The sequence below is a fragment of the Diplotaxodon limnothrissa genome, linkage group LG19 (assembly GCF_057381915.1).
Source record: "Diplotaxodon limnothrissa isolate DT_005_m linkage group LG19, D_limnothrissa_male_GT1.1, whole genome shotgun sequence".
Classification (NCBI taxonomy): Eukaryota; Metazoa; Chordata; class Actinopteri; order Cichliformes; family Cichlidae; genus Diplotaxodon; species Diplotaxodon limnothrissa.
This window is the reverse complement of record NC_140614.1, coordinates 31,850,635-31,868,743: the sequence shown is the minus strand read 5'-3', so window position 1 is coordinate 31,868,743 and position 18,109 is coordinate 31,850,635. Positions and strand designations below refer to the sequence as shown.

Genomic DNA, 18,109 nt, shown 5'->3' with positions numbered 1-18,109 from the left:
GGATAAATGAAGTGTACAAATCTACACTCTCTGCCCAGATTCAGCCGAACGCTGCAAAAGTAATCAGACAGCTCTTCACAGCGTTGAATGAATTCCAAACCATACTGCGAGAGTTTTTCAAGGGAAAGAAATAGGATATTCTTCATGGCCAAGTCAGTCTCAGTCCAACAGAGCACGCTTTTTAGTTGCTGAAGACAAAACTGTAGGCAGAGACACCCACAAACAAGCAGCAGCTTAAAGTGGCTGCAGTAAAGAACTAGGAGAGCATCTCCGGGGAGGAAACACAGCATTTGGGCCTTGGGTTCTAAACCTCAGGAAGTCAAGACAGCATCTGTATTAAAAAATATATATCATATTTAAGATTTAGGTTTTGGAGCCTCTGAAAATGGGGTACTGCGTATAAAAACGAGTGTATTTCCTAAACAGTTCATAGACTATCTTTATAAAACTCCTTATGCTTAAACTGCATCTTTGTTTGTCTGATTTAACATCCACCATGGAGGTGTACAGAGTATGCCTCTGTACACCTCCATGGTGGATGTTACTACTTTGACCAACGAATTATGGATTGTATTGGAATATATTTCAACATAGTGTATTTAATTTTGAAAAACACATTTATATGAACAGGCTAGTTTAGCTTGTCTACAGCGGATACTTTCTGGACAGCAGTAACACACCGACACATCTGGTCATATCTCCCGGAGGGTTGGTGTAGCCTCGGTCACACTGGCAGCGGAATGAGCCGTCTGTGTTCTCACAGAAGCCGTTGCTCCCACAGATGGTTTCGTTGTCACATTCATCAATATCTGCAAGGCGAGAGCAGGCAGAGAGGTGAGCGCAGCGTTAATATTTACAGTGTCATTCTGCACAACAGACTCTCGGACTGCCTCCGTAAACACTACGCCGCTTTCTCCAAAATAAACACCACTACCATTCTGACCGTACAATAACAAGAGAAATCACTGCCATCATAACATGTCAGGGACAGTGTACAGATTAGACAATTCGTTAAGAAGCTTTTCAAACTTTGCTCCTCATGGATTGATTCATGGGGACTCGCTCTCTCTCTCTGCATGGACACAGTGTAAAGTGAGCGTGATGTGGGTCTGGAAAGCTGCGGGTGAATGTTCTTTAGTTGTGTCAGCCGAGTGGGAAGTGACAGAGGAGTCCGCAGCATCCAGCCAACATTCAGTACTCACCAAGACTTTACAAGCAGCTGGAGAGTTCAGATCTGGCATTAAGAGCAGCTCTCTGGCATGAACCACTTTCCAATCTAATCAATGAATGTACTGAAAAACAGGCTCTTACTACGAAAGGACTGAGAGCATAGGGGGACTTTGTGGGGGCCTGAAATGGAAGTTAGGAATCTGGTGGGTCTGCAGTAGTTTCTTGTTTGCAAGGCATTAAATCATAAAACATGGTTGATAAAATCACAAGAGAAACTGTTACAGGAAAAATGATTCTATGTTTCTTTACCTTCTTTTAAATGTACAAAGATGCCTTTTGTCTGCCCTCTGCCTATGGTTAGATTAGTTTAGAATTATCTTTTTAGACTTTCCCAGCAAACACATCTTGTTTCTGGGACATATTGTTTTAGATTGTTTTATCTTCCCTAGCTCTCTGCTGACGAGACTAGCACCATATATGGAGTTGTTTTATTTTATCTGTTTATTATTTGTTATCCTGTTCTCACTGTCTCTGTGCTCTGTGCCTATAAAAATTACCAAGCCACTGTGCATGGTGTGAGTTGTTCTTAGCAGCTCACCCGTGTACACGTTTGATAAAGAAAGTAACTTTGTCTCATTGTGTCTTTATTTCTCCTGGGTCTTTTACAGAGTTTCCCCCAACATTTCTTGGTCCTTCGACAGCCGGAGCGCCTCCATCGTGTCCCATCTCCGTGACCAGTCCACGTTGTTCGTCTGTCGACAGCTCACACACCAGGTGTGTGATAAAAGTCCAGGAGCGTTTAAATTCGGGTCTTGGCCAACGTCTTAGAAAGCGACCCACGGTGGTGGGACCCGATCGAGGTGGACCAGACCCGGCGACACTGACCAGGTAGATACAGACACACTGACACAATCTTGCGTAAAAGCGCATTTTGAATTCAGGGAATTTAAAATAGCGGAAGTAGCTCGTCGACTGGTAGCTCTGGGAGCTCGTCGACTGGTAGCTTTGGAGCTCTGGGTAGCTCCCCCAGCTGGGTCTAGACTGGGTCTAGGGAGTAAGTAGCTCTGGGAGCTCCCCTTATCATAAGGGTTCTGGTCGCGCGCGCGTCGAAGCTGTGAATGTGAATGTGTGTGTGTGTATTGTTTTAATTAATGGAGCAAGCTGAATTTTCACGGTCCAATAAGAGACTGAGCTGCTCCTACTGTGTTTTTCTTTTACTGCTGTTCACTGACGTGCTGGTGAGTTGAGAGAACGGTCGAGTTCCGTCTCGTAAAGTTCACACCGCTTTTGGAAATAGTCCGAAAGTAGAAGGGCGTGTGAGCAACCACTCTCGTCTCTAATACCAGCGAAGGTGATAGCAGCTGTATCGTGTATATATTACTTAAACAAAAATAAGTAAATACATAAATAAGATGGGTAATCAAGCAAGTGAAATTAAAACTCACTCCTGCTGACGAGCAGTGGTGAGAAAAGAAAAGTCCAGACGCCGGACAAAAACAGTGTCTGTAAACTGAGAGATTTAAGAAAACAAAATATAAACAGTCAGGAGAATAGAACTCAACTGCCAGTTTAGTAAAACCAGAAGACGAGACACTGTGCAGTTCCCACAATCCTTTTAGTAAACCATCACTCACTCCTGCAGCCGCATCTGCAGCAGCACCCATATCAGGAAGAACATAATAATCCCTTATTAAGTGAAAACTAGAGATCACAGTAGTTTTGTAGTAGTTTAAAAGGGTTGAAAACAGACCCCACTGAGTAGATATAAATATAAAAAGTACGAAATAAAGATGAACAAAGGGAAAGTTACAGTAGAAATTATCTTTAGAGTATTTGAAATTAATAATAGCAAGGATAACAACCTGTAAAGTGATATTAACAATGAAACACAGTTGGCATGATGACCATGCCCAGCATGTATAAAATGAATATAAAGCAAATAATTCACATGAAAATATTTTAATAACATAAATAAAGTATATTAAGACTGTGTCACTGTTCAGCCAAGGACAGTGTGTGAAAAGGTAACTGTCTCCACCCTGGGAAAAGGATGATTCTGCAGGTCATCTGAAGCCCTTGATGGATACAAAATAAAATATAAATAATATATTATAATAGAACTGCCTGGTCCGCCATGCAACAGAGAGAACAAATGTGACCGCAGATTGGATGAATTCAAAATTATCTGTTTGCTGAATAAGATGATCCTAACTAACAAATTGGCTCAGGAGTAGTATAATGGTACACACTGATAAAATATTATAATATGCTATTGCTGTTATATAAGACAAAGAGGATAATATTAACAATGACATAATATTAATATGAAGAGGCACCTTAATCGGTTATGATGTGAGGTGGATAATTGTTAAGCAGTAGTCTGCATCAAGCTTAAGGTTTGCTGAAACTCAGTGTAATGACATGTGAGATGAAGACAATACAGAGAATAACTAAACTAATGAAGTGCATAGAGGCACTTGACCAGCTTGAAACCTATCATCCTAGAATGACACATTGCTGAGATAGAGCACACCTATAATAACAACCAATAAGCAAAACCCTGTAGACAACAGCTACAACTACAGGATTGAGAAGCTGAATTAAATATGTAGACACTGCTAAGCTGATGAGCATGTTACACATTTTCTTTTCTTTTTATTTATTTGTTTCTTTTAGAGCAGAAGCTGCTGTAACACACCCAAAGAAAGACTCTAGGTCTGACCAACCGTCTCAGTCGTGGGCAAAAAGATGTCAGTCAATAAAATTCTAAAAGATAATTTATTGACAAAAAATATATCAAGAGATAAAAGATAAAACAGTCCAGTGTCCCACTTATGAATTGTATAAAAACACACAGTCCCAAGGCCAGAGCCAGCTATGCCACACAGCCAAGTTGCACTCCACATGTTGCCTTTAACAGGGTTAGAAGTTGTCCTTGGAGACCCACCACCCTGCAAGCATATAGTCAGTGGTCACTCAAGCCTCTGCAACTCAGCTGCCTTTAGGCTGTGGCATATAATAGGCCCTGGACTGCACAGAGAGACAAAACGACACACTTAATATAAAATTCATAGGGCAAAACCCATCCATCCCAAACATATCTGATTTCATCACATTACATACCTGCACAGAGAGACAAAACAACACAGCAGTGTTTGTAGTGTGGGCTATAAGTAGACCAGTGTATCAGTGCAATCAAGTACACCTGCCTCTAATTAGTCCAACCCCATTCCAGCCATTGGCTCACCAAAAATGTGACACACACAAAACCACTCACAACCCAGTGCAACTTCACACAATAATATGGAGCTGAATTAACACAGGCACATTAGTCTACCATGTTACAAGCTGCATGCTATTACAAGCCAACATATGCAGACTTCTGCCTTGTTCGGGTGGCAGCATTTTTCTTTTTTCTTTTGTGTCCTGACACGTTTATGTTTTTTGTTTTTGTTTGATTATTTTGTTGGTTTTGGAAACGAATTTAAACGAACTTGTGACAATACTTGAGAATCACAGTGACACATAGTGATTAGGCATATGATTGAAAAATGCCTAGGTTTAGAGCTGTGAGCTATGAGCTGTGAGCAATGCAAAGTTAAATATATATATATTTGTATAAATGGGAAACAACCCTAACTTGAAAGTTTGAAATGTGTGAGATCCATGAATTGTTTGAAGAACTAGAAATTATCTAAAAATGCCTTAAGTGAAAATGTAGAGTTGCATCTATTCTCCCAAACCAAAAAAAAAAAAAAAAAAGGAGAAGAAGCATTCTGTAACTTAGAAATAAGGCTGACTGTTGACAACAGACTAAAACACTAATCCGCAGGTGGCTATCAGGAACAGAGAGGCGAGCAAAGTCACAAACACCAAGGCTGCAGACAGCCACGCAGAAACAGCAGATAACCTAGAGACAACGCCTGCTAGAACCGTGGAGAGGAAGGTCACTTCACACGAGATTGTAGGAGTAGGCCACAGAGAAATAATGCAAAACAGTTTCGAGGCAGCCACTTAAACTTACAGTTTTCAAAGGACAAATTATTTGTAAAGTCAGCTTCAGGCCACACAACTGTACAACAATTAACTGCCCCTTTAGAACTAGTACATACAGCAAGTGGCCGCAGGTGCTTTATTAAATGCATATATGACCCGTCATGTCCAGTAAATTTGCTAGGTAGAGACGCTCTGACAAAACTTAAGATAGCAGTCATGCCATTCTTTTCTGGTATTACACCTGAGTGCATGCTAAATGACACCCGCCACATCCACTTTCCAGAAACCGACCGAGTATCACAACATTCTGAGATTTAAACAAACTCCAGGCCCAGATCCACCTTATGATCAGCAAGTGTGGAAGCTAGGAGAACAGCATTTGACCTTACAGCACAGGCCGAAATTGTGTAGGTTACGCAGTAACCACAGATAGTAAAATAATAGAAGCAAAACCATTTTCTTCTTCATGTTCTGCACAGAGCGCTGAGCTGTCAGCTGTGATTTGCGCATGTGAAATACACAAAGATAAACAAATAACCATTTATATAGACAGCCAGTATGTTTTCTCTGCTGTGCATCATTTTGCAAAAAATCTGGAAAACCAGAGGAATGATTACACCAACCGGAAAACCAGTTCAGCATGCCAACCTCTTACAACGCCTCTTTCATTGCTACAGGCAACAATTTTGCAGACAGAGCAGCAAAACAGGCGGCACAAAAGACAAACATCACATTGATGGCAGTAAACACACATCAGATTCCACTGGATGTGCTGAAAAATGAACATAAAGCAGCAAGCACAGCAGAGCAGGCAAAATGGCTAAAACACGGTGCAGTTCTGACAAACGACTTAATGATGTGTTATGGCAAGCCAGTGCTGCCAAAAAATTCCTCCACAAAATGGCGGCATTAGTGACTCATGGCTGTACGCATTTGTCAACGGGGGGACTGACCAGTATTGTCAACTCTCATTTCTGCACTGTAAATTCTACACTGTAAATTTTGAAACTTCAGCAAAACAATTTGTCAGAACGTGCATGACGTGTCAAAAAAAAATAATATAAAAGAGGCCGTTTTCCCACTCCACCTTATCCTTTTCACACAATTCATATGGATTTTATTGAACTAAGCGAATGTCAAGGGTCAAAATACGCCCTAGTGGTTATAGACGTGTTCTCAAAATGGCCGGAAATCTATCCAGTGAAAAAGGCAGATGCAATTTCAGTAACAAAGTGCCTGTGCAATCACTTCATACCCACATATGGCATCCCAGCTTTGATACGATCAGACAACGGCACTCATTTTGTAAATGATGTCATCACTAAGGTCTCTGAAGCACTCGGTTTCAGCATAAAACACCACTGTGCTTATCACCCTCAGAGCGCAGGCCTTGTAGAGAGAACTAACGGCACTATAAAACAAAGGCTCAGGAAATGCATGGCAGAAACAGGAAGGCCGTGGCCTGAATGTTTGGGTTTAGTGAAAATGTGGATGCGCTTAACGCAAGGCTCCCATAAACTAACTCCATTTGAAATCATTCATGGCAGGCCGTTCCCACTGCCGATCACCAGTCAACCAATAGACAAAGCAATCAGAGAAAACACATTAGCAGAATGGATGTCTAAGCTATTGGAAAACAAAGAGATCATTGTACATAATCAACAACCTGATGATGTTTCTCCAGTGTCTTGCAGACTAAAGCCCGGTGACTGGGTTCTGATCAAGGTGCTCCAAAGGAAAAACTGGAGCACACCCAGGTGGGAGGGGCCATACCAAGTCCTCCTCACGACACCGACCGCTTGCAAAATTGCGGAACGACCATCCTGGATCCATCAGAGTCACTGCAGGCGAGTAAGTGAAGCCATCTAAACACAGCTGACAGCAGGCTTGCCCACTTGTTGTGATCTCGCCCGGTGGAGGGGTCAGCTTTCCTGGCCGGGGGGTCTACTCGCGACAGGAGGGTGTGTCCCGTCGTCATGAGGTGGTGGCTCTTAATAACTGCAGTGGCCCTGACCATGGCCGGGCTCCTCATCTTTGCTTCCGTGAGGGACAACAAGTCACGCAATATGAAGAAAAGGCAGACACTGTATGACAAAGGACAGTACACCAAGTTTCCCCATGGCTACGCCACTAACTTTTGGTGGCAGTTTATGAACACTACAGCTCACTGGAATAATAAAACTGACTGCTATGCATGTACCCATATGCCCCTATCCTCGCAGACGTCTGGCCTGTGGCCGTACAGCATACCTGAAGATCGCAGTTGGTGTCTGTTGGGCCTGGCAACACATCCAGGCTACGGTACTCTTTGGTCCAAGGCCAACTACAGCATCCCAGCAAAAGCAACCTGGAGGTCATCATCACCCACAAATGTGAACTGTTCCGGACAGACCTACCTACTGACCTGGCCCCAAGTCTCAGACCCACTGCCTGATGTAATTCTACTGAACAAGCTGAACGCAGCGCAACTGCCAGTATGTGTGATGAACAATGGATCGCGGGCAGTGGGGGAGCTGCCTACTCACCTATCTACCGGATGCCACTACAAACAAAGACTCAGTACCAGACAGGATGTGCACGGACGGCACCAAGCAGTAAAGGAACCAGAGTTTCGCATCTGAGGAGGAGTGAAATTCTTACAGAGCTTGATCCCCGGCATTGGAGCTGCCGAGGTGCGGGATCACGTGGAAATCAACCGATATGCTCTGCTACGACGCATCAACTTTGACAAAGACCCTGGGACCGGCTTTAGCAGGAGAACAGAAGGCCATCAGAACGATGGTGCTGCAGAACAGACTGACACTAGACCTGCTAACAGCATCACAAGGAGGAGTATGTAAGCGGAGACACTTATGAAGCTTTGCAGAATTTGACCATTCTGCAGAAATATGTCACTGACCACACATCTGGAGCAGCTACACCGCCATGTCTAAGACTAATTATTTCAAAGATGATAACAACTACAATGACTGCTTATGTTGCCGTGCCTGAAGAAGAACAGCATCCCGTTGCAATTCTGTTAGAGGAGAACTTGTAGTAACTGCTAATGAATGACGTGGTGATTAAAAATGACTTGTCAAGTGATCACGCACTGATTAAAACATTAGTAGGTTATGCAGGTTTTCATCCTTTATTTTTTGAAGTTTTCAGTTTTAAACATAAAGTTTTCCATTTTAAATATAAAGTTTTCATCCTTTTATTTTTTGAAGTTTTCATTTTAAATATGAAGTTTTCATCATTTTACATATAAAGTTTTCAATTTAAGGTTTGCATCATTTTAAATATAAGGTTTTCATCCTTTATTTTTTGTAGTTTTAGTTTTATTATTTTTTCTTGTTTATTCCACTTGTTATTTCATTTACTATGATTTTCATTTACTATGTTTTTCTTTTTATTATTTTCTTTTGTTTTATTCTTTAGACCAAATGACTTCCATTTCTGCTATGCTGACATTTTGAAAATTAAAAAATTGCTTAAGATACTTAATAAATAACCTTCACAGACAATTGTTGTATACATTTAAAATAAGTTAAAACAGGAGGGAATGTTACAGGAAAAATGTTTCTATGTTTCTTTACCTTCTTTTAAATGTACAAAGATGCCTTTTGTCTGCCCTTTGCCTATGGTTAGATTAGTTTAGAATTATCTTTTTAGACTTTCCCAGCAAACACATCTTGTTTCTGGGACATATTGTTTTAGATTGTTTTATCTTCCCTAGCTCTCTGCTGACGAGACTAGCACCATATATGGAGTTGTTTTATTTTATCTGTTTATTATTTGTTATCCTGTTCTCACTGTCTCTGTGCTCTGTGCCTATAAAAATTACCAAGCCACTGTGCATGGTGTGAGTTGTTCTTAGCAGCTCACCCGTGTACACGTTTGATAAAGAAAGTAACTTTGTCTCATTGTGTCTTTATTTCTCCTGGGTTTTTTACAGAGTTTTCCCCCAACAGAAACTATATGCTTTATGTCAGTTCGGCTTGTCGAAACTGTTAACAGCGGACCTCGTAACCGCACTGACTCCCCCTACCAGTTGCTGTTTGAAAGGTAACATTTGTTTGCAATTTCTAACATACATGATTTAGTATTTCTTGGCATCGCCAGCATAGCAGAAGCCAAAGACTGATGCTGCAGGGAGGGGGGTAAAGCTGATTATAATTGTTTTAAAAAACACTCACAGTGCTTAATGGTCACACTTTAGTGACATGAAATTATTCTCTGGTCAGTTTCCCTCCTTCTTGGGTTGCTGGAATATAAATTCAGGTAACTTGATCAACAATTTGGATAAAGTAAAAGTGACAAACACAGTTAAGTGCTTGTACTTTTTCTGCAAGGCACCAAGTTAAAAACATTACAACAGGCAGGCCTCACAACTGATATGAATTGTACAGATGAAATTAAAGAATACTACTTTACTGTGTCTGTTTTATTGTAAGCGTAATTTGATTTTGTTAATATTTTCTTTTTAACTTTCATAACCTTCCATGGAAACTATTAGTTTCCATGACTAATAGTAACTCCACTGGAGTGATAATAGGTTTTGGAAAAAACAAAACAAAACTTGAAATTAAAAAACATTCTGAACATGGAAAAAATCACGACATCTTGAATATTTAAATGATTTTTGATCCGTTCCACTAAAAACTCTCATACATCTGCCTCTAACTGTAATAAAGACAAGATGTTAAGACCAGTGGCACCTTAAACTTTCGTGACAATATGATTTATGGTGTAAAAAGCGCCATCATTCACATGTTGTCTAACCCTGTTCTATTTTGCCTATGAGGACTAATACAGGCCGCTTCAGCTGAAAAAAAAAAGGGGGAAGAAAGTGGGACAGAGAAACCGCAATCCATCTGATTTGAACAGCACGCTTGGCCAGGGCCCCGTCCTCTCCTCCAACGCAGAAATCTCCTTTCTCAGGCTCATTGGGGGAACTAATCCTCTACCAGTGTTTCTGTCCTGACTTGGACATTTCTCTAACATGCCTCTGGGGTCAGAGACAGGGTCTCCCACCAGCTAATAAAACTGTGGAGACAAAATTGCCTTTGTCATTTGTAAAATGTTTCCCTGGAAGGGCTGAGGAGGACTGAAATTGCTAGAATAGACTTGTGGGCTCAAATGGACGGACACATACTAAGAACCGCCAACTTACTGGATGTGCTTTTGAATACTTTAAGGAATTGCACACAATTGAAAATTTTTTAGGGAATAACATCTCAAAGGCCTAGTTAGCCATGTTTCTCTATTAAAGGGGGGGAAAGTATTGTATACCAAGGTTTAAGGAACATTTTTCTCAAGTGTGAAGAGCTTAAGTGGAGTTAGGAATGTTGGAATTGACAGCAGAGACCAGCTGGGAGGTCCGGGGAGGGAAGTCGATGAAAGCTCTCTGCTAATATGTGAAATAATCAGTGTCTGAAGGCGGATTTTCATTCGTGTGTGACATGGAAGAAAATCTGTTGCAAACCACATGTTGGGATGAGAAGCACTCAAAGTATCATATCTGAGAGGAACAAGAAAATCTGGACCAAAACGAAAACTGGAATTTAGTCATTGCTGTGCCCGTCTTTTTGCAGTGTTTGAGTGATAGCATTACTTGACCAGCCATTTAGGTCTGTCAACCACAGACAGTCAGGCTGATAATTGCAGCACTAATGATTTGTGGGAAAAAATGAATATTACAGCATGAGATAACTCCACCAAGAGCGAGTCTCACACTAGCACGACATGGGGTTGCCTTTCTTAGTCTTTCCATGCGATCATCAGTTACGTCAGGACACATGCAGCGCTGTAATTTGCCTGGGGGGAAGAAGTGAGGCAGGAAAGCTGAGATGAAGGGGCAGCACGGGCCCAAAAACAACCTACTCTAACGGCCTGACCCGGGAGGACATGCTTCCTGGATCCGGTGATGGTGGATTTGGGTGTGGAGGAGTGTTAAAAACTGGTCTCTGTGCCATGTGTTAATCTGAAGCACATGGCGGCAGGCAAAGAGAATACAGGGATACATCAATGACTGTTGACTCACCACGCCGCAGTCCACACTTCTCCGTTGTTCTCCGGGCAACCCCTTGTCTGATTGGACCCATATGCAGAGGTTATTTCACACATGATCGGTTAAGGATAAGGTGAGGTATTTGCCTTCAGGGAAGCATGTTTGCGGGCTTTATCAGATATTACATCAACAACCGGTCCTGGGTTAACTACACTGATGACCAACCTGCGGTGTGACCAGTGTACATCTTAAAAAGAAAGTACAACTGCACGAGGAGTCACACACATGTTAAAGTCTTCAGATTTCTATACATTTACAGGGGTGGGAGGCTGGCAAGAGTGAGACCGCAGACAATTTCCGCCCTTGGGTAAAAGCCTTATTAAAGACGAGGCATAGCTCGGGGGAATTTACGAGCGTGATGGTGAATTAAAGCTAAAAACAATGATGTGCAGCACGCATACACACACGCGTCCAAACACTTATGTACGGCATCGTGTTAGATTTGAGCGTAGACCTTATAGCACAGTTGCGGTGGCATTTGCTGTGGCAAAAAAAAGCCCCTCTGTTTTTCCCTTTTTGTGTCACGGCCTCTAAATCTAAATGAGCGCAGGGAGCAGAGCCAACGACAACCGCTGCCTCTTTCAAAGGCGGGTGAGTAAAAATAAAGCAATACCCCCTCGCAGAAACTGCAAATTACCACGTCTGGTCTCTTCTTGAATATTTGATGATTTTCTTTTTGCAAGCCACCAAAAAATGCCCGGGAGTAATTGGGCTCCATCCTTGGGCTTTTTTTAAACATTTTTTTATTGAGGTGACGGCAGCATCTCCCAAAACTTCCATTCGCGAGGTGAAACAAGCCACTATTGTGTGTAACGCTGAGTGATTTTAAACGTAAGAGGGCTTGGTTCTCAAACCGGGGCTGTGAGTCAACGCTGAGCTGTGCGAGTGTTTGTTGTAGCATCTAGTGAAAACAGCATCACAACATAGCAACAGGAGAAAAATGGTCAAGCACCCACAGAGATGAGATAAATAGAGTTTTGTGGAACTATAAAAGAAGATTTTGTAATCAGGCCACATCTCAGGACTCCTCAGGAGCATGTCAGACATGTTAGCAACTGGGTGAGTGGCTCAGAAGTGGAATCGGACTAAGAGGTCCAAACCCAGGCAGCTCTGTGTGGAGTCTCCACATGTCTGTATGAGCTTTCTCCTGGAGATTGGGTGTCTCTGCTAAATTCCAGCACAACTCCTTCAAAAGACACTTTCAGCATCAAGAATTTCATGGTTTTGGGCAAATAAAGGTATAAAAGGGATCATCACACTAGAGGCAACTAAAGGGCACATGGGGTGATTTAAATAAAATGCATATATCATGGCAGGCAAAGTCCTTAAGCCCTAATGCACAGCAAGCAATGATGAAAATCTAACCTGTGTGAGCTGCTTAGCAGTGTTTTGTCTCTGAAGTCAAAAGAGCAGAGGTGAGCAGCTGGCTTCAATCAAGTCTTGTTGAACTAAAGGCCTCTGCACTCTTTAGCCGGTGCCAGACAGACAAGATCATAAAGTGCAGTGAGGAGGCAGCCACACATAGCCAGGATCAGTGTAGTAGACGAGGGGTGGTGGGCAGATCTACGATCTGTCACCGGTCAACACTGCCCGCAGCAGCATTTTCTCTCCAGAGCATCACTTGATAGTCTAATAAAAACTTTGGGTCATGAAAACATGTGAAGCCACACTCTGCCCTGAGTGCATCTCTGCAACCACCACAGTCTCTGGTTCTCTTTCTCCAACACAAACACACACGGGAGGATGCCAAAAAAACCCCAAAAATAACCCCACACTTAACCACAGACGTGCGCACACACACACACAGTCACGCTGACATGCACACGCAATCGGCCACAAACACCCACAGCTTCAATCTACGGTCCAACACATCATTCCATTCTGATGCTCTCAGTCTGCTTTCCCTTCTTCGCCTGTCACTCTCCAGTGACTGTTTGGATCCTCTCTAAACATGAGGAAAATATCTAGACCTTCTTTTTTTCTGGTCATAAACTCCATTTGTTGTTTTATGGTGCTATGAGAGTGACAAAGACAAGCAATACCACATTACAAAATAAAGAGAAAAAAAAAATCCAATTTGTTGTGCAACAAACTTTGCAAATGTCTTGAGCCCAAGGTGTTCAGTCCTGCCAGGAAATACATAAGTCTTCGTGGACTCTGGAAGTCATGGACATGTGCCTGTTGTTGTTGGCTAGCTGTGTTCACAGATGTAGCGTGAGTACAAACCCATCCAGCCAATGCCAGGTGACTGTGGCTTCTCTACGAGGGTGGGGGGGACAAACAGTAAGCTGGCCTTGCCTGACTATCTCATCTTTCTTCTCTTAGAAGAACTGCAGCGATCAGGTTCTACTTTGGGACTCTGCCAGAGTGCTCCATTATCTTCTATCAGCTTCTGGCCTTACAATTGGCTTCCAATGACAGTGCGGTATTGTCTTCAAAGGGCCTCAATATTGGGCTATTTCTCATTATCTTCCATGGTGGCCTTTTGTGCAGGAAGACCCAGAGGTCTTGATAGCTTTTAACTTGCATCTGTCCCTATGTGTGCATGCCAACCTGATATGTGTGATGGGGTGAGAGACCTGTAGAGTGGTGTGGTGGTGATGACTTGATTTGAATACTAAACTACAGCCATGGAGTAATGAAGTATTAGGTCATGCACAGTCTATAAATAGATCAACCCCCTTTCAATACAATTAAATTTGCAAAAACAGGCTAAAAATGCCTGTTTAATTCTTTTTCTCCACATAATTGAGCGTGCTAGTCTTTTTAAGTACAGTGCAATTTTGAAAACTCACCACAGCCTGTGGCGAGTTCTCCCTCAAGGCCAGGCTGGCAACCCACAAAGCACCGGTAAGAGCCGATGGTGTTCTCGCAGCGCCAGGTGCCACAGACTGAGCTCCCAAACTCCTTGCACTCGTTCTGGTCTATAGAGAAGAAGAAAAGAGAGAGAGAGAGACAGATGTTTGTCAGTAACCGACAAACAGAGGCGCAAACGTAACCACATGTGCAATCAGACACAAATGCGCGCACCCCCGCACGCAAACTCGTATTCCCACCACTGCTCCTCTGCTCCCGGTGTAATGGCTGCAAAGCAGGAGTCGGCCAGGAGGCCTGTGGTGTAGCTGTCCTCAGTAAACGCAGCAGGCAAAGGGAATGGCCAAGAACAATATTATCACAGCAACCAAAGAACTTGTGAAGGAGCTAAAGGGAGACGTTCCAGAGGGAGAAACACCTCCTGCTCACAATGGGGTCATTCATGCTTCCCACTGGGGAGAGGGAGCTGAGGGCTCCAGCCATGTAATCCAGGCACCCCTCAGTCCCAAGACCACGGAGGAAAGCCTCTAAGCCAGGCTTGGACACTTTCACTGGAGCCTGACGTGCTATAGATAATCAATCATATCCAACTGTGCTATACTGCGTATGTTTGAGCCTTAATGTAGCGTGACAATCAAACAGCTAAAGCTGACATGTTGTTTTAGTCAGACAGATGAAACTTCTGGGCAGAGGTAGGGTCAATAACAACCGTGACAAACACAACTTGAAAACAAAAGGAAGTTTTAATCAGTCTTACCCTCACAGTCAGCCGTATCAGTGTTGAATTTGAAGCCGGCCTCGCACAAGCACAAGAACGAGCCCTCGCCGTTGATGCACTTTCCTCGGATGCACACATCATCCTTGCTGCATTCATCCACGTCTACGACGGACAAAAAGTGGGGAAAGAAAAGCAGACAAATTAGCGGAAAGTGCGGCTCAAGATCTTACAGATTGATTAACAGCAATTATCCGCACGGATCCTCCATCTTCAGCGAGTCCACGGGGAGCGCGGCTTCTTCTCGTATCAGAAAAAGAATGTGTAATCAAGCGCTCATCTGAACACTAGGCGTGCTGGCCATTTGGAGCGCTTCATGGTATACTTGCAAACAGGAAACAAAGCAGAAGAGAGATCTACCTCAGCTTTTCAGGCTGAGAACATTTCCCCCAGACTCGTTAAAATTAATAACGAATGCTCGATGCCTGATTAGCTGTAGATGGGTGGATAATTGCGGCATTACAGCATAGCTTATACAGTACTTGGACTTGTGGTGAAAGGTGAGGGAAAACGCAAGAAACCAGAGGAAATTCATCACTGAGGAAAATGCCTGCCTTCCTTTTCCAGTCTTTTGATAATCAGATGAATCTTACAGAGACGACAAGGTAAACACCCGATTGCAACGATAGGGAGGGAAAAAAAGCAGCACTCCAGACTTTAGGTAAATACATAAATATGCTGTGACTGGATAGCTTTGGAGTGTATTCAAATCCTTCAAAGTCTTATTGAAAGGAACAGGAAGGCCATGGCAGAAGTTGTTGATTTGGATTAAGCTGAGGTATGTTTCAGTCCGCTGTCAGTCTTTTATTGCTCATGCTGTTTTTTGCTGGTCTGGAAAGGCCAAGCGTCGTTTTGGCCCCACCTGACTGAACGTATCTTTCATTCCCATAACCTCACAAACCCTCGTCCTCCCTTCTTCGCGTCCTTCAGGCTCATGTCAGAAGGGGGCCTGGCTTTTATTGTGTCAGCACTGTACACACAATGGCAGACTGCAAGAAAATATATGACAACTGCTGATTTATAGGATAATTAGGGCCCAGTATTTGTTGGGGCGAATAGCCAAAGTACCTGATCCATGTTGGGCAACTTGCTCAGTTTGTGATATCTGAAGCACTCCAAGGCCAAAAGAACGCCCCTGCACGAGGAGTGACCCTTGTCCTCTGCTGCAAGTAAATTCTGCCAACTCCATGACCATGCCAGCATCTCGCAGAGGCCAGCCTACCTGCTTCATATCATGACAGAACAGTTCACTGCCAGACATCTTTTACTTAACTCATCCTCCACCAGATTGCAAGACCCACCAGAAATAACACTGATCCAATTCTGACATCCTAGCCGGAGTTATTTCATGTATTGTTTTAGTAATTGCTCCAGATTCTTGTAAAGCCCTCCTTTAGCTGATGATCAGGCTACTACCAGTGGGTCACTGGGTGCGGCTGGAATAACATCAAACTGTCCAAGCTGAGGGAGGGTGAGCTGAGATAGTTGATGAAGCCACGGCCCATTACAGCCTGTGCACCCATGCCAGGTGTCCCAGGCTTGGCTTCAACTCCTAAGAGAGCATGGCGAGAACAGCCTGTCTGCACTCAATGAAAAAAAAAAGAAGAAGCAAGCCAATAATGTTACTGTAAATGACTTAAGCAATATTTGAAAAATCCATTATTACTTTATTAACAACTTGCTCCAATCCCTAGTCTACTCCACTTATTTACACAAAGCCCAAGAGAATCAAGATTTCCCACTGCTCTAAGCGTTCTAGCTCCAGTGCTATACTGCACCTTGGCAGCCGGGGCTTCCATCGGTGGTGGTATACCCATTAGGACAGATGCATAAGTAGGAGCCCTCAGTGTTCAGGCAGTCTCCTTCCCCACAGATCCCTCCAGCGGTTAAACACTCATTGATATCTGTCACAAACAAGCACAAATACACATAAGTACATTTACACAGCTGTGTCAATATCCCAACATGAGGTAAGCCACGAGAAACGGCTAACCACTAATTTCATATTTTAGAGCTATAGTGCATTTGCATGTTTATACCTCTGCAGAACGTCCCATCCACCAGCTCCATGCCAGAGGGGCAGGAGCAGCTATAGGAGCCGATGGCGTTTGTGCATTGACCTCCCACACACAGCCTGGCGTCCTCACATTCATTGACATCTGAATTGACACACACACAGACGTCACCGGCATGACATATCCACACCAGCTGTAAATCACCGTGCGTCACTTCAAATTTGCCCAAGTTTTGACATCTAGACCGAAAAACTTCCAGACCACACTGAACATGTGAGAGAAGTCGTGCATCATGTAAGACGGCAAGTAATGACTTACTATATTGGAACAGATGACTGCGAAAATGATTGCATCGAGATCATAAAATCGAGCGACCGCAGCGAGCCGCCCATTTCAGTGTACCTTCACATGAGCGCCGGTCAAATGCCAGCTCGAAGCCCGGATCACAGGCCATGCAGGAGAAGGAGCCCTCTGTGTTGGCGCAAACACCTGTGGGGCAAGCACTCGGAGACTGGCACTCATCGATGTCTAAGAGATAGAAGAAGAAAAGATTGGCTCTAGGTTATCATCTTGAACAAAAAGGTATATAGAGCCCCGTTTTTGTGCTTCCACTGTCTTATCTGCTAAAAATCATTAATGAGCTCAGCTTAACCTACTGTGCTGCCTAATGTACAGTAAGCAGAGCCCTCCTTATTAGATCACACTGACAGTGTTTTATTAAAAAGGGTAGAAAGATAAGTATGTGGGACAGTCACTGAATCCAAAACAGCAAGCTATTACAGGTGGCGTATAATTACTATATCTACAAACAGTCACTGGCTCACTGTTATGTGATCTCTCGAAATTCCTCGAGCTGGTAGGATTGTATTTCTTGTGGTGAAAATAGTGCGGGCCATTGTTAAGTGATTGAGATGGCTCGATTTTTTTTTGCCTTTGGGTGAACAGAGTGAGTTCAACAGGGCGAGTTTGCTGCAATAAGTGAGAAGCAGGGGAGTGGCTGACTTCATTTCAAATTAAGTCCTTAATATTTTCCATGGCATCAGAGACATCCATTAAAATCCTATCAGAGGCTGACTCAGAGTCGGGCTTTTACTGTGCGACTTTTTCCCAGCGCTAAGATACATCGGTGGGGGGGTGGGATCTTCCTCTGAGGCTAGATCCACACTTCTGTTTAAAAACACACCAAAGTATATGAGGCTAACTGAGACCATGTTTTAATCCATTTAAATAATCATTCCTGTTCTGCTTCCATGAAGTCATGACAGACTTTACTGGATTCCTCAAAGC

General features: G+C 43.2%; 1 protein-coding gene across 1 annotated transcript in view; it reads right to left on the bottom strand.

Annotated features, from left to right (window-relative positions):
• Positions 1-18,109, bottom strand: part of LOC146612581 (latent-transforming growth factor beta-binding protein 2-like) — a 103,618-nt gene that overhangs the window by 10,924 nt on the left and 74,585 nt on the right. Inside the window, exons 27-32 of the mRNA XM_085343392.1 lie at positions 17,225-17,350; positions 16,847-16,966; positions 16,586-16,711; positions 14,790-14,912; positions 14,014-14,142; positions 681-809 (exon numbers count right to left, since the gene is read on the bottom strand). Coding sequence (XP_085199518.1) covers positions 681-809; positions 14,014-14,142; positions 14,790-14,912; positions 16,586-16,711; positions 16,847-16,966; positions 17,225-17,350 — 753 coding nt within the window. The remainder of the gene's footprint in view (positions 1-680; positions 810-14,013; positions 14,143-14,789; positions 14,913-16,585; positions 16,712-16,846; positions 16,967-17,224; positions 17,351-18,109) is intronic.